The sequence below is a fragment of the Podarcis cretensis genome (genome assembly GCF_951804945.1).
Source record: "Podarcis cretensis genome assembly, chromosome: 6".
In the NCBI taxonomy this organism is placed as follows: Eukaryota; Metazoa; Chordata; class Lepidosauria; order Squamata; family Lacertidae; genus Podarcis; species Podarcis cretensis.
In genome coordinates, this window is record NC_137175.1 from 77,806,754 (window position 1) to 77,824,188 (window position 17,435).

At 42.7% G+C, this 17,435-nt stretch overlaps 1 protein-coding gene across 2 annotated transcripts in view; it reads right to left on the bottom strand.

The window, feature by feature from the left end:
- Positions 1 to 17,435, bottom strand: part of ABCD3 (ATP binding cassette subfamily D member 3) — a 44,513-nt gene that overhangs the window by 21,390 nt on the left and 5,688 nt on the right. The window contains exons 2-5 of one of the 2 annotated variants that reach the window (XM_079981382.1): positions 8,223 to 8,256; positions 7,130 to 7,228; positions 5,080 to 5,168; positions 1,693 to 1,762 (exon numbers count right to left, since the gene is read on the bottom strand). In XM_079981382.1, the coding sequence (XP_079837508.1) occupies positions 1,693 to 1,762; positions 5,080 to 5,168; positions 7,130 to 7,228; positions 8,223 to 8,256 (292 nt within the window). Of the gene's footprint in view, positions 1 to 1,692; positions 1,763 to 2,854; positions 2,925 to 5,079; positions 5,169 to 7,129; positions 7,229 to 8,222; positions 8,257 to 17,435 lie in introns of both variants that reach the window. The other variant, XM_079981383.1, reaches the window with a different exon arrangement.

Genomic DNA, 17,435 nt, shown 5'->3' on the forward strand with positions numbered 1-17,435 from the left:
CAACCTACATAAATTTGTGTTCAAAATAGTTATAAACAACAACACCGGCTTGGATCCAGAGAACTGAGTGGAAGGTGTATTAGTGCCATTTCCACGAAATATCATGTAAGGAAATAGAAAACTTTCCACTGCCTATGTCTACTAGGGCTGATAGGAGTTGCAGTTCAGCAACATCTGGAGGGCCAAAGATGATCCACTCCTGGATTCAAATGGTGTTGTTTTGTTACCAGTGTGCTGCCAAAGCTTCCTGTGTCTGTTATGGGGTTTGTTTTGTTTTTATGATTTATTTATTTATGGTTGGTTGTGCAAGAGGTTATATTGGGATTTGGGGCTACATTTCTCATACAGCACTTTCCCCTAAGGTCAGAAACAGCTCTTTAATGAGCAGTGAAGTTTTCCACTAGTAGAACACAACCTTTGTATACAAGCCATGCTCTTTTATTTTAGATGATGCACACAGGTGTCATTGAATCATCCCCTCTTCTCTCACATATCGGAGAGAACGGCTGTTTTAAGATGACACTTGCCATCTGCAAATGGCGAATCTGCTCATCTGTGAATTAGGGACACTATTTCAAGTCCAAGTACTCTTAAATATATTATTAAATTGATTAATCTGATCCATCAACTACATGTGGCATCCCTAGTCTAAATCCTGCAGCCACAAAGTGATATCACTTTTTAAAGGCTGAAAATGCATGTACTTCATCAGAAGGAAGGACTATTCAGTTATTTTTATGTTGGAACATATTCAGTTATATTTATGTTGGAACATATTACTTTAATGTTTTATCATAATATTCATATTATAATAATGTAGACCTCTTAAACAAGCAGATCAAACAAGAGAAAAGGTATATGGGTATTATCTTGATTTACAAATAAACTCAGTTTCTTGATAAGGGCTTATTGGATGTCATTCAGCTGTTTAATGGGGGGAGCTACACACAGTATGCTATTTATGAATTTTAGAAGGGTGGAAAGGTTGTTGAGGCTATCTACCAAGTTTGGGTTATTAATCTAACTGCTCTGTATACACTAATGCCTGTCTATATTTTTTGCAGTCACAACACTCTAGAACAAGAATGCATTTTTCTACAAAATGTTCTAACACTTGTAAAAAGCACTTTCTCATCTGACCTTGAGGCCAAAAATGCCAACAGAGTCATATGTTAGGAAAAAGATGAAATACACTTAAGAAGGTATCTATTTCTATTTCTTAAAAAAGAAAATTCATAAAGTTGTTTTTCTTTCCTGCCCCCCTTGGATCTCTAATGACCACTTCTCACCAGTTGCCAATACCATATTTATGTACATTTTTCTTTAACTAAAAATCTTGTAGAGGGATGAATATAAACTAACATGAATAGCTAACATTTCTTCATCTTAGCTGCTGTCTGCATTTAAAAAAAATTACTTATACCCCTAAATACTCTGGATGTGGAGTATTTCACACACACCCTCAACCTTTAAACTGGAGTCAAATTTATCTCACTGCCTTTAAATTAAAGCATTATATATTTCTTACAGCCCTTTGGTATTAATTATGACCCTAGATGCATGTGCAAGTTTTTTTTTCTTTTTTTTTAAAAAACCCATGCCATTTCAATTTTTAAAACACAACAGCTAACTTTGGAGCTCATCTGAGAAGTTGGAATTGGTCACGTTTACAAAAGCGATGTCAACACTTACAGCAGGCATAGCAGCGATGAAGTTGAACAAGTACCTCTTGAAATCTTTTCTGCTGCGGCCAATGATAGCACTGCAAACCACCACATGCAAAATGTTAGGCGTAAGGGAAGCAAAGCCCATCCCACAATGGTTCCATGAAGGCAAAGTAGAAAGCCATTTAAGGTGAACACAGGACAAGAAGTTCAACAAAGAAAGCAGCAGGACTCTAGTTCCACCATACAGGCATACAGATGCGCTTCCACATCTGCCAACAAAGCAACAGCTGGTCTACCGAAACCCTTCTCTGCGTTTCCACTGCAGCTCTAAAACAACTAACTATAGAGGCTGTTAACATGGGGAAGGCTGCGGGTCTTCCAGGAAGCTTTCTCTCTCCATGGAAGGAAACAATAGGGCTGTCACCAAACAAGCTCAGTGTTGAATTCCACCCCTCCACGATGTACAGGTGCCCAACTTATCACTATGTCCTCATGTCCTCTCCTCATTCTCTATCGTTCAGCTTCTGTTCACAAAGAAATATGCATCCCAATGACCTCAGGACACCGGGATGGGGGGAGGAAGGAGCTATAATGGGCTACCACTTGAAGAGGCAGTTTCGTTTCCTTTGGAAATAAATAAATAGCATTTGGCCCACTGAGCCCAAACGTTTTGATTAGGAGGATTAGAAATGAAGAAAGGTGTGTTCCCTCCCCCCAAAAAATGTGAGGAGAAACCAAAAACAGTGGAGGGTGGGGAGAGGGCAAGGTCAGGAATGGGTAGGTGAATGGCGACAAGGGTTTAAAAATGTAGTGAGGACAGAGAAGTTCTGACCATTTGGTAATGCCTTCTCATCTAGAATGAGAATTGAAGAGAGCCTGGGGAATTATTTACTTTGTTCTCTCTTCTACCTAGGCAAAGGGGTTTATTTTGGAAGAGGTAGAAAGCAACAGTGAAGATAACCGACACCATTCAGTACAACTTCTAAGACCATACATTCTGAAGCAATTAAAATAAAAAAATGGAAAAGCCACAGGAGCACCATAAACTGTACAATTTAGTTGACGTCATTCAAACTAAATTTCAGAAGACATAAACTGGAAGGAAAAAGCTAATTGCTTCAGTTATGCATCAGTTATCACAGCATAAATGTAACAGGTGCATGCTAATATTAACAATATCTGTTTACCAGTGGAATGGAAACTACAAATTTAAAAAAGGATTTCTTGAATAGCGACAGATCCCTGCTTACGATTGCACTGCAAGAAAAAATGTACATAATTTAACAGCTCTGCTAATGACTGAAGAGTTACCACCATTATATCTTTTTACAGTGTACAGTGGTACCTTGGTTTTCGAACGTAATCTGTTCTAGAAGACAGTTCGAGTTCTGAAACATCCAAAAACTGAAAACTCAATACAGAAGCCTCAATATGGAAGTTGCGTGGCATGACTTCCAAGGCGCGTTCAAAAATGGAAGCATTTACTTCTGGGTTACGGCATTCAAAAACTGAAACATTCATCAATGGAGGCGTTCGAAAATCGAGGTACCACTATATCAACAATCATTACTGCTGACATGACAGACATACAACCGATTTAGCAGAGAACTAAATGTGCAAGATAAAAATAATAAAGTCAAATGGTATTTTGTGTACAATTGGTTCATTTTTTGTATTATGAAACCCAAACAAGAAACCGAAACTCAAGCACATTCCTCTTCTTTTAAAACACAGAAAGTCTCTGAATATCACTTCTGCCTACAAGACTGCATTTTATTTGCAGATTATACCCCACAGAAATAAATTATCCTGGATTATATTTTGTACAACAGGAAATTTGCCACAAATTGGTCCCTCCCCACTACCAGTATCCTATCAACTATCAGAGAAAACTAATTGTTTGCTTGGATTGAACTTTCACTTGTGACAATTATAACTACGTTGGCCTGGTTCACACATCACATTAAATCAGTAGCTAACATTCCACACACACACCCTTGAGATGTCACGGATCAGAACTTCCATTGACTCCAACCAGGCATAGTTAACAGCCAAGGATGATGGGAGTTGTAGTCCCACATATCTGGGGAGGATGGACCATATTGGATATTGTTACATTAAACTATAGTTAAACTATGCTGTAATGCGAATGTGCAGCATGATGCTGAACAGTCTCCTGCTCATGCCATGTTGTTGGGAAACAAGATGGTCTGGCTTGTCATGACGTCCAAATTCAGTGTCGTAGTTTGTTCACGCTTTATTGCTCACACTTTGTATTTGGAGAAAGACAATCTAAGAAACCAGATTCAGACATCACAACAACCCTGACTCTCTACAACCCTGACTCTCTTCGCAGTGGTGTGGTGGCAGCACAAGTCGATGAACGAAGATGAACGAGGGTGAACGGTTCAGCAGACACACACAGCATGCTACTCATTCCCATTAAGCATACTTAAGTTTTTAACAATGGTTTAATGAGACGTATGAGCTAAGCCACTGACTGCATAATGGATGTATCAGTCCCCTTTGCGCAACACACTAAACCATGGTTTAGTGAGAGATGCATAATCTAGAACAAGCCTGAGCAAAGACTTGTGCTCCCCCAGCATCTGAAACAAGTACTTCTGCAGCGTTTAATTTCCCTGTCATGTAATCTCAGCTTGTGGTGTAGGAACTGGCTGTTGTGGTTTAAAACAAACTCTGTTTTGTATTCTTCAAAACAAGCCAGCTTCAAGCCACAGTGGATAAATCTGGAATATTTAATTAATATGTTTTAAACCACAGTCTCTGATTCGTATGCAAAACCAGGTGTCTGAAAAAGTGAAACTAAACACACGAGAGCAGGAGATTATGCAAGCCAAAGTTTCACTCAGGTTCATGTGGGAGGGTGATGAAGCTGTGCTTAGTCTTGTTCCAGCTTGGAAATATAGCACTAAACAATGATAAGCTATTATATGCAAACAGGGCCAGAGGGAAGGCATGGTTTCCTGCTACCAGAATGAGCTGTGACAAGTCTCGAGCCCAGGCATTCCCCTCCTCCATGTGAGAAGAACCTGAAAACATCTGCATTTGAATTTAAACTAGTCACAGTTCCCCATGACTTCTGAACTCTGTAAACTGAGATTTATTTTAACTATTGTTAGTAAGAACAAGTCATGATCAAACTGTGGTTAATTTAGAATTCACAGCTTCTCTCCCACACAGCTACAAGAGAGAAGGAGAAGAAAAATAAGAGCCAGAGGCTCTTTTTGGTTCATTCTCACAGCAGGAACAATAATTTACCTCCCCATCCCATTATCTTTTTACATCTAAGTCAACTGCCAATCCATTTTATGCAACCTTTGTCCCTAGTTATTGCAATCTTATACATCACACGAGTATATCATACAAGGAGCAAATATGAAATGCTTACCTTTCAATAACAGTTCCATTCTGAATCATCCAAATATCACAGTATGTGCGAAGTATCAGCATCATGGCAATAAGTACCAAATAACCTGTCTAGTAAAAGTAAAGTGAGTTGTCAGTGTTCACAGATGATCATTCCTTAATGAGTTTTCTGCAAACAGCCTAGAGTGTCTCTTCAATTACAAAGGACAGGGCACAAATTTTAGTCATTTAGTTCAAGGTACTTGTGTTAATCCACAAAGCCCTAAATACCATATCTTTTGCTCTATAGGACGCACCGGACCATAGGACGCACCGGACCATAGGAGGGGGAGAACAGGGGAAAAAATTATCCCCCTTTCTGCTCAGCGCTCCTTCAGCGAAGCGGCAGGAGAAACGGAGCCCCTTCCATTTCTCCTCCCGATTCGCTGAAGGGGTGCTGCGCAGAGAGGGAAAACTATACAGCACCTCTCCAGCAAAGCGAAGCCTGGAGAGCAAGAGGGATCGGTGTGCACCAACCCCTCTCACTCTCCAGGCTTCAGGCGCCTATCTGCAAGCCTTCGGAGCGCAGCGGGGTGCCTTCACCCCGCTGCCCTGCGGAGGCTTTGTGCAGCCATCCCCAAGCTAGAACAGCGAGACGGAGTACTGCGCAGCCACACAGCCTGCATTCGCTCTATACGACGCACACATATTTCCCCTTAATTTTTGGAGGGGAAAAAGTGCGTCCTATAGAGCGAAAAATATGGTAACTTTCATCCAAAATACCTTAAGGACCGCCTGATTCCTTATGCTCCACCTTGATCACTAAGATTCTCTGACTGGACACTTCTGGTGGCTCCCATACCCCTGAGTTTCAGTTGGCCTTCACCAGACTCATTAAAAGTTTCTTTTAAGAAAAAAGCCAGTAAATGTCTATGTGTTGGATCCAGACTGCCTCTAGGCAAATCTCTACCCATGAGATGCTATGTGAAACAGTCTTAGTGGACTTCCTTTCTCCCTGTGCACTGGAAAAAGCTGTTCCGCCCACTCCCTGAACAATGCTGCTCTAAAGGGTTGGGAGACCCTTCAGAAAAGTCTTGGAGGCAGTGTTGGGGGCTGCAGGTAGAAGGGGTATTGGCACAAATTGTCTCCCACTCCCCTCACTGGATTTCCCTACTGGAATAGAAGGACCCTTTCATTCTTGGAAGGGCAAATCTGGACGCAATGCTGCGAAATTAAATAAAAAGCCGAGAAACATTTTAACCTGGATTAAACAGAAGGCCAGGCTAAAGAAAAATCATGGAAACCATCTTATGCAAATCTCAACTATAGCCACTGATCTGTCCCATATTTATGAGGCTCAGTTCTCACAGCAGGTCTGTAATTCCCAATTTTCTTGATGTTCTTAATGACATATGAATAAGGTGTCATAAACATTATGCAGTTGGGGGAAAAGAGAAAGGAAAGAGAAAATAGGGGAGAGAGATTGTGGGGAGGGAATAATGATATTTAGTTCTATTGCATAGTGTTCGTGCAGGGTTTTTGTGTCAGCATCACGTCAGTAGGTTCTTTACATATATATATTTATTTTTGTTGGCATTGCGAGAGATTGGAGGTCCAGAGCTTCGTTGGTTATATTCAGTTGGTTGCAGTCGGGTTTGTTTGTATGTGTGTGGGACGGGGGGGGGGGTTGTATACCCATATCAATTCATATGCTGTTTACTGGGATAAGTCATTGTCTTGTTGTGCTGAATGCAAACAAACTGTGAAAAAGCCTATTATTTGAAAGTAGAGACACTATATGTACTTTTGTTTGTTTGTTTATTTGCTAGTAACACAAAAAAATCTTCAATAAAAACTATTTTTAAGTCATCAGATATATGAGAAATAATGTATATTGAAACCCATCAATTTGAGGCTTAAATGCATATTGTAAGCCATTACTCTGAGCCCAACTTAATTCTTTTAACTGAAAAGGCTGCATGGAAAATAGTTTGATATAAATGACATCAGAAAGTGATCAGATTATTAGAATCACGGTGACAGGTAAAAGCAACATAATTAGACAGGTTGATTGTTCTTCATTTGCAGCTTACCTCTTTACAAAATGTTCTAGGGACCATAACTCTCAGGATTTGTCGTATTCTTGCAAAAAATACTCTGTCTACTACAGCTCGTTCTTTCTTGACTTCTTTCTGCACATGAAAAGATAACACAATACAATTATCTTGCTGTTTTCTTTTTGCATTCCATATTGGTCAACTGACAGCACAGTATTAGATGCCATGCACACAACTGTATTTTAGTCACTTTGAAACAGCCAAACCATTCTACACGAATTGCTGTTGGAACCCTAAATCTGCCAAATACTACATAAGCTGGACCATAAAGAAGGCTGATCGCCAAAGAATTGATGCTTTTGAATTATGGTGCTGGATGAGACTCTTGAGAGTCCCATGGACTGCAAGAAGATCAAATCTATCCATTCTTAAGGAAATCAGCCCTGAGTGCTCACTAGAAGGACAGATCCTGAAGCTGTGACTCCAATACTTTGGCCACCTCATGAGAAGAGAAGACTCCCTGGAAAAGACCCTGATGTTGGGAAAGATGGAGGGCACAAGTAGAAGGGGATGACAGAGGATGAGATGGTTGGATAGTGTTCTCGAAGCTACCAGCATGAGTTTGACTAAACTGCGGAAGGCAGTGGAAGACAGAAGTGCCTGGCGTGCTCTGGTCCATGGGGTCACGAAGAGTCAGACACGACTAAACGACTAAACAACAACAACTACATAAGCTTCCATTTTTCAAAGAGGAAAATGTTTGCCTGTAGTCACCAGTGCTTACTCATGAATGTATCCAATAACTTGGATGTTCCAGGTTGCCGCATAAGATTCTTGCTGGCCAATGAACACCCAATAAAATGCTGAAAAGGACCTAGTTGGAGAAGGTTCTACTTCAAGAAGCAGCGGGCTAAAGCACTCATCAGATCAACCCATGAGTAAGCAAGCAGTCTATCCCAGGCATCCCCAATCTCAGCCCGCCAGCTGTTTTGGGACTACAACTCCCATCATCCCTAGCTAACAGGATCAGTGGTCAGGGATGATGGGAATTCTAGTTCCAAAACAGCTAGAGGGCCGAGTTTGGGGATGCCTGATCTGCATTAACATTGCCAAATTTAGTAAGACTCACCTCATTGCCAGGTAATGTTTTTCCACTTTTCTTTCTGCAAACAGAAGAGTTATTTTAGTTACTTTCTTGGTTCAGAAGAAGAGTTATTCAAAAGACATCATATAAAAATACCAAAACCTTAAATTGTTTCTTTACTAGGTAGAGTAAGAGTAGTAATATACAGCAGTTTTTTGGAAATGAAAGCAGTTTAGCACAACGCATACAGAAGTTGATTTTCAACCACAGGAGAAATGCATCGTTTATGCATTCCCCCTTGCCACCCTGGTGGTTTTGTTGTTTTGTCATGGTATGTAATTCCAGTATAAAATTCAATTATTCAGCATAAAAGCTAGCAACATTAAAGCGGCCAAATATTCTACTGGAAACTTTTTCATGACATTATTTCTACTGTCTTCATGTACTGCAGACACCCTGCTCTAATTTGCTCCTGGGCTGGAGTGGGAGGAGTTATACATCCTTACAACTCCCATTACTACCAGGAAAGAGTCTATTCTTTAAAAAGGTATTAAAACCTGAAAACTGAACCCCACACTTTCAGGTGGACAGTTATCAGAAGCGACCACAGGATTCATATGGGCTTCAGTGTCTAATTTTACAAAATTGGCATAAACAGCTGCAATAATATTTCTGGTCCTACACTGGAAGTCTTGAGATAAGCATTATCAGCCTAAATAGGTGAGATTTGCAGGGCAAAAAAGGGCACAATGTGGCTGGTAAGTTGGTCTCCTGATTGTGTTCAGGGTCGTGGGGGCAGAAAGCATAAATTAGCACTGTCGAGTTGTTGGGTTTTTTGCAGAAAGGTAATTTTTATTGCCATATTTCCCCCTGCCCTGGATATATATATATTATCCAAGAGCTATGATCCAAAAGAAGCCTTTACAATAGAATGCTCAAAGATTTTGATGAATACCTAAGGGAAGTTTATAAATTACTTAAGAACACACATAAAGATCAACGTTATTAATGAGAAAAATAATTTGGACCACTGAGCATTGAAAGTTCCTTTGATGTCTCAGCCCTTGTTCACGTGTTATAAGCATTTATGTGTTCCATATAAAGATTATAGAGTTGGGGTGGGACATTTACTATCTCTGTAAATTACACCCTGCTGGTGTTGCCCCCACTCCAGCATCCACACATGTGTGTATGAGCATGATGCGCAGGGACAGACAGGTTAGGCTAGAACAGCACTAGCTGTAACTTAAAATTCCTCCCTGGGGGAATTATGGCAGTACTCTTTAAAGGATTAAAAGTACAAGACGCATAGTTAATCATTCTAGTACAACCTGATTCACTAGGTGTGGCACCAGTTCACAGGTTATTTCTGACAACGTCGCCTACAATGTGCAACTCAGTTACGAACACAATGAGATCCTTTACTCCCGTTTAGGCAGTAATCCTATACTCCCGTAGGTGGGAGAAATCCCCATTGGACTTGGTAGAATCTACTTCTTAGTACAGTACTGCACATATAAGGTTACACTGCTAATCAAGATACAGTGGTACCTTGGGTTACATACGCTTCAGGTAACAGACTCCGCTAACTCAGAAATAGTACCTTGGGTTAAGAACTTTTCTTCAGAATGAGAACAGAAATCGTGTGGCAGCGGCATAGCGGGAGGCCCCATTAGCTAAAGTGGTGCTTCAGGTTAAGAACAGTTTCAGGTTAAGAACGGACCTCCAGAACGAATTAAGTACTTAACCCGAGGTACCACTGTATAGCTGTTGGAAGGCCTTTTTTTTCAATTAAAGGGTCTTTAGTCTAAGTTTCCAGAGAGAGCCAGAAGTTATAATTCTACCAAAGGGCACAATACTTGGAAGTTTGGTACCAATTTTAAAAAACGCGAGGAAAGCCTGTTTAATCAGACCAATTTCCCATCTAGTCGAGCAACAGTCTCGCAGCAGCCAACCAGATGCCTGTGGGAAACCCCCCAGCAGAACCCAAGTGCAACAACACACTGTCTTCCTGGGATTTCCATCATTACTGCCTCTAACCATGGAGGCAGAGAGTAGCCATCATGGCTAGTAGCCTTGAGCATTGTTTTAACTATGGAAAGGCGGCATACAAATAAAATGATGATGATGATGGACAGCCTTATTGTCTGTGAATTAGCCTAATCCTCTTTTAAAGCCATCCCATCTTTGAAAGCCATCCTATCACTGCTTCCCGTGGGAGTGAATGCCATTGGTTTCGTGAAGTTTTGATCAGTGGTTCAAATTATTCAGGTTTTCCAGCCCCATTAAAATATATGAAAAAAGTTCTAGAAAAAGGTGTTGCACATGGCTGAAAGAAAAAGTAAAGCTAAAATCCTGCAAGTGTTTGCAGACAGAGATGCTATGTCCAATGACTATGTACATACAGTGGTACCTCGGTTTACAAACTTAATCTGTTCCAGAAGCCCGTTCTTAAACCGAAACCGTTCTTAAATCGAGACACGCTTTCCCTAATGAGGCCTCCCGCCACCAGTGCCTTTCCACCATTCAGATTCCGTTCTTAGACCGAGGTAAAGTTCACAAACCGGGACACTACTTCTGGTTTTGCGGAATTCGTAAACCAAATCGTTCGTAAACAGGACTGTTCTTAAATCAAGGTACCACTGTATCATGAAAAACTGTATCACAGAGTGGTACAGTGGTTACAAAAGGGTTCAACCACCTTTCTGGGTCTGTGGAAACATTTAGGAACTTAACAAATTGTCATGGGAGAACCACATCTACAATAGACACACATGCATGCAACCCACTCATACTGCAACCATATACATATGCCCACATCCCATAGTGAACACCACACTCAGAAGTTCCCCTCCCCAAGGAAGGTCTGCCAAGAAAAAATTGCCATTCTCTTCCAGTATTTAATTTCACAACATGTGGGGTGAGAGAATGACTGCGGCAATGCATACATGTGAGATAGAATCATAGACCTGGAAGGGACACAGAGGGGATCTCTGTGCAATGGAGAAATCTCAACTAAAGCATACATGACAGATGGCCATCCAACCTCTGTTTGGATGTCATGTGTTTAGTTGCTCAAGAAATCAAATCACTAGAGGTGCCCACACCCCACAACCAGTGCCGGATTTATGTATAAGCTAAACAAGCTATAGCTTAGGGCCACACTCTCTTGGGGGCCCCCAAAAAATTTAAAGGGGAAGAAACTGGATGTACATTTCCAAAATATAAGATAAAAAACAAATAAAATAAAACCTACATACAGCAACAGTGTTTTGTGTTGTGTATGGACCTATTAGGTCCATAAATTACCATATAGCATATATTCAACACAGAAAACAATGACAATTTGTTGTTGACAAAGGACAGCTTGACATATAAAGGGCCCCATTACCTTCAGTAGTTTAGGGCCTCATCAAACCTAAATCCGGCCCTGTCCACAACCTACGCTCCCAAACTCTGACCTACATTGAACACCAACTCTACCCTACACTGAGATCCCCAAAAGCACCCCTAAAACACTGCTCCACACTGAAACTCATATACATCCTGCAACACAGTGAAGCCCACCACATACCACCCTAGCAACACAGGGCTCAGTTGCTTCATAAAGTAATACAGGATCAGTACTATGTGGGACCATTTCTGCTGGTCCCAGACACTCCATCTTCTCCATCTAAATTTGGGCATGGGTGCATGCAGCGCAAGCTATAAGCAACTGCAATTTGTGACACTATGCAACATCACTGCTGATCAGAGGCTATGTCTGTTAAGACAGGTGACCCAAAGTGGTGAGGGTTCCCAAAGTCCCAAGGGTCTCCTTCAACTAATCCTTCCCAGAGATTGGAATCAAGGTGGCAAGATGTTCCCACAGCCCTTTCCCAGGACTGTTTGTGCAGGTGGTATCGGGTCACTCTCTCTGCTACCATTGTTCTCCCCTCCCTTCTCTTCTTAGAAAGTTCCTGGGAGAGGAGGGAGGATTGACAAAGTGGAGGCATTCCCTCTCCTTTTCCTACAAATTCCACCCAAGTTGCTATAGCCAGGTAGAAAGTAGAACCCTGAGTGCCAGTGGCTGGACTGGTAGGGGGGCAAGGAGACACTGCATTTGATACCAGTGTTGAGACAGGAAGCTGCCTAGGTATGATTCCAGGTTTCCACAAAATGAAGCATATTCATTTTTTTAAAAAAACAAGAACCCAAAAACATTTCATTTCTGTTTCTGGCACTGGCCATTGCAATTTGTTATGCAGTTCTTTTTAGCCATTTTTAATATTAAGGAAAAGGGGCCCAGGTGGCGCTGTGGGTTAAAGCCTCAGCGCCTAGGGCTTGCCGATCGAAAGGTCGGCGGTTCGAATTCCTGCGGCGGGGTGCGCTCCCGCTGCTCGGTCCCAGTGCCTGCCAACCTAGCAGTTCGAAAGCACCTCCGGGTGCAAGTAGATAAATAGGGACCGCTTACCAGCGGGAAGGTAAACGGCGTTTCCGTGTGCGGCTCTGGCTCGCCAGAGCAGCAATGTCACGCTGGCCACGTGACCCGGAAGTGTCTCCGGACAGCGCTGGCCCCTGGCCTCTTAAGTGAGATGGGCGCACAACCCCAGAGTCTGTCAAGACTGGCCCGTACGGGCAGGGGTACCTTTACCTTTACCTTAATATTAAGGAAACACAATTTTATTTCTACAATAGCCAATGTACACCTTTGGCTGCTCCACCACATTTCCTTTTCCATCTGTGTAGCATGCCAAGTACAGGAATCAAAGTGCAAAGGTAATGTACATTACCTTTTGCCTAGAAGAGCTTTGTTCTGCCAGCAGGCAGTACACACAAGACACTTGCTCACAACTGCAAATTCCTTCAACTGTTTCTTATGGGAATATTTTGTCCTTGTTGGGTACTTACTACTCTCCAAAAACCTCTTTTGTGAGGCTTCTAAAACACTTTAAAAAGCTAGGAAAACCATGTACTAAAATACACAAACCACTGTAACAAGGACTGTGAGGCAGCTAAAGAAAAACCTTAAGTCAATTGACTGAATTTAGTCAATAGATAAAATCTCAATAAATTTACGTACAACAAAAATAGTTCTAAATAAAAGCAAAGCTTTCTTTTTCAGTGATTTGCGCATGTCCACAACAAACACATTTTTTCTCATACATGAAGGAATGGCTCTTTCAAGACAGCACTTGGCACCTGCAGTTCTTATAAGTACTTGAATTAAGAATTGACTGGGAGCGCATTTTTAGTTGATCAACCTGTTCTAAATCATTGATTCTAACTGATTAATGAAAAAGCTGCAGTCCTGACTATAATATCTTGACTCTCACCCCAATTGCATTATCTTCCCCTTTTTCCTTGTTACGGCAAAATCTGGGTGCGAGGCTGCTCTGCCACCCAGCTCATCGGACTAAGTCCGTGGGTCCCTGCGGAGGAAAATGAGCTCAGCCGGAGACAGGAGCAAACAGCAGAAGATCCAAGTTTATTGCGCAACAGGTTCAAGGCGAGATTGAACAGTGAGAAAGGGGTGACATGAGTTTTTGAAACTCCCTCCATGTCCCAGAATACAGTGCAGAAAACGTCACGAATACATCACAAGAGGTGGGATTACACAGATCAGCACTTCAGGAAAGTGGGTGGGGGTTTACACAGATCATTACTTCAGTAAGGTAGGGGTTGCATAGATCATCAGTTCAGTAAGGTAGGGGTTACACAGATCATCAGTTCAGTAAGGTAGGGGTTACACAGATCATCAGTTCAGTAAGGTAGGAGTTACACAGATTAAAGAGATATGCATAAACGTTTCCTGAGTACAGGTGATGGCAAGACAATGGCACAGATATGCATCGCCCGTTACCTAGCATTGCCCGGAGGAAGGGCTTGACTGGACCATCTGACAGGATTAAGGTTTTCCTGTGTACGTGACCTGTCGGTTTGAGGATTATGGCGCTGAGGGTAGCATCATGGAGTCCGGAGGGAAGAATATAATTTTATAAAGTTAAGGGGTATAGTGTGGTGCTTGTGCAGCAGTGTGAGGTTTCAGGAGCTGGGCGCCGTCGAGGTCATCGCCTCGGGCCCCCTTTCAAAGAGGAGGAGGTGAGGAAAGGTGCCCCCCCTTCCTTCCGTATCATCCTGTTCTCTCTTTGTATTCCACTGCACAATACAACCTTTGGGCTACAGAGCCGCACATTTATGCAACATTAAGCCACAGGAGCGAACAGTAGGCCTTTGTGCAAGTTATGTTCTAAGACCTCTGTGCTAGTCAAGTCTCATGATACTCTTTTGGGAGAGACTGTGAAAGGAAGAAAATGCAGGAGTGCTTTTCAGCACTACAAAGAATCTAGCTACTAGCTCAGAAAAAATGGTGACTGAGAGTGGATGCTGAGGCCAAACAACAGGGGAGACCACAGTCGCCTTCATGGCCTGCAAGTATACTTCCCCAAAGAACCTGACTGCAAGAAAGAGAATGCTAGACTAGATGGACCTTGGGACTGCATCCACACATAATACTAAGCCAAACCATGACTAGTGCAAATGTACGGGGTTTGTAGGGAGGCGATTGCAATCACTTTGCTTCTCTCCAGTCCTCTTAGCTTACATTGACTGAATGCGTCATAAAAAATAAATAAATTCCTGGATCATGGTTAAGCTCTCTCCTCCTTAACCACGAGCAGTAGCTGAGTTTTGCTTTTAGTGGCAGGTAGTGATTGAGGAGAGAGCTTAACCACAGTCCCAGGTTTGCACAACATGCAAAGCCAAACCTTGGCTTAGCAATCAAGGTGTTACTACAGTAGTGCCTCGCAAGACGAAATTAATCCGTTCCGCGAGTCTCTTCGTCTTGCGGTTTTTTCGTCTTGCGAAGCACGGCTATTAACGGCTTAGCGGCTTTAAGAAAAAGGAAACAAACTCGCAAGAACTCGCAAGACGTTTTGTCTTGCGAAGCAAGCCCATAGGGAAATTTGTCTTGCAGAACGACTAAAAAAACGGAAAACTCTTTCGTCTTGCGCGTTTTTCGTCTTGCGAGGCATTCGTCTTGCGAGGTACCACTGTATTAGTTTATAAAGCCCTTAACAACTTGGGACAGCTTTACCTACGAGATTGCCCCACCCTACATCTGATCATGCAACTGCTTTGATTGGTGGAACGGGCACTACTGCAGGTGCTACACAGCACCCGTTCTGCATTTGTAAGAACTCAATTGTTTAGTACAGTGCTGTGGCACCCTGGGGTGCCTTGAATGATGGTCAGGGGTGCCACAGGCAACCCTAGCCTCTGTCTCTCTTTCCTTCCCTCCCTCCTCTGATGCCCTTGCATCTCTGCCTCCCAAAGGCTTGCACAGCTGTTTGTTGCAGCAGCCCTAGCTACAAGCTCCCCAGGCGAATGGTGCCGCTGGGCTGGCCAGGGGGTGCTGGTTGCCAGGAGCTGAAGCGGCCTCGGAGTAAGCAAGCAAACGGGCAAACGACCCCAGCCAGCCAGTCCTTGCTGTTGGGAATGGACAGACAAGCCCCAGGCCCTATGGGGCAGTGTGAGGAGCACCTACCTTTGGGATGGAGGGAGGCAGCTCAGAAACCAGAGGTGGTGGCAGCGGCTGCCCAGAGGTCTCCCAAGGACAGGGGAGGGGAGAGGAGGCTGAGGGAGCACTCCACAAGGAAGGGTATTCAAGAAAGGGTGAGAGGCTGCCAGTTGTGCAGTAAAGGGGTGACATAACTGGGCTCCCAAGCCGCACAGGGGTGACTCAGAAAGAATTTATTTGTCAAGGGAGCCGTGGACTCAAAAAGGTTGAAAACCTCTGGTTTAGTGTGACAGCACCTGCACTTTGTAACTCCCTGCCTATTGATACCAATAAGTGACCATCACTGCACTCTTTTCAGTGCCTGCCTACCCAGATGCTGAGAATGTTTAATCTATTTTAGTATTTAACTTTTGTATGTTTTAAAGTAGGGTTGCAATTTCCCCCCGATTTTCCTGTTTTACCTTTCATAAAGCACTTTGAGGGTTTTCTTACAATCAAACGGTGCATAAATTTTATGAAATAAATAAAATGAATTGAGCTGAGCTAAAAGGACTAGGATGCGAGTTCTGCTCCAGAAGCCAGCACACACATGCAGTCCCAGTCAGCCATGGTTTGCATTACCACATTGTGCAAGCCAAGCCATAGTCTGACCTAGTTGGACACTTTTTATGTTCTTTTGAGAGAAGTGGAATGTGACCGTCACTTAAAAAAGAAAAAAGACAGAGTCTTCAAGGTGTCAGCTAAGGCCTAAGCTTACTGATAGCAGACAAGACATGAACTCTACCTTTCACTGACTCAGTTTTCATGTGCCTTAAGGAAGAAGGAAGTCTCACGCCATTCCACAAAACATCTGAAGTATTTGCCGAAATCCTTTGTCACAGGTACCCAGTTAGAACGGTTCTAGGGTTACCATACAGCCATAAGCTCAACAACCCCCTCCCAACTTTTGTGTCCGGATTATTTTCACTTTTTGAAATATGACAGTCCTAAACAGTTTGATCTTTACATGAAACATCTAGCACTAATGCAGGCGTGGGAAAACTTTTTCAGCTGCAGGGCCAAATTCCCGCATAAAACCCTTCCGGGGGGGAATGGCTTTGACTCTTACCTTTGTCTGGTAGGTTACATTCCGGACTCACAAAAGTCAGGTTTACCCGCACATACACGCTTCATTCAGGCAAGCAATGGATAGTATGGATAGTTCAAGGACACATTCCAGTTCAAGGACCATCACTCAAGGGGTGTGTGAAGGCAGTGAGGGGGTTATGGCCATAGAAGAGGGTGCATGCCCCAGGGAGAGATCATGGCCTAGGGAGGGTCCTGAGGGCCAGACACACAGCCCTGAGGCTCCCCACCCCTTTTCTAGTGAAATGAAAGACCCAATGGCTTCAGAAACATGCAACCTGCAAACATTCAAGGACATATACAATGCAATGCTACTATTTACAGGCTGGTCACAACAGTATTGCTCAGGTTGTCTGTCCTCAACTTTCACCTTGTTCCCCCAACGCCATTGGGGCAAAGAGTAAAGTTTATTGAATGACTCATGTTCACCAATATCAAACTTCCTACACTGTAATAACCAAGCAAAATTCTTTTCAGTAGGGGAAAGGTCAATATGCTTGCTTGAGTTTGCATCACCATTTTAACACCAACGGAACTTGGTAATCATGATCAAACTCTTGTCAGGAAAGTTGGTAATACAGACTATAAAGCCCTTAACAATAAATTGCACAACATTCTAATCAAAGTCATCATCA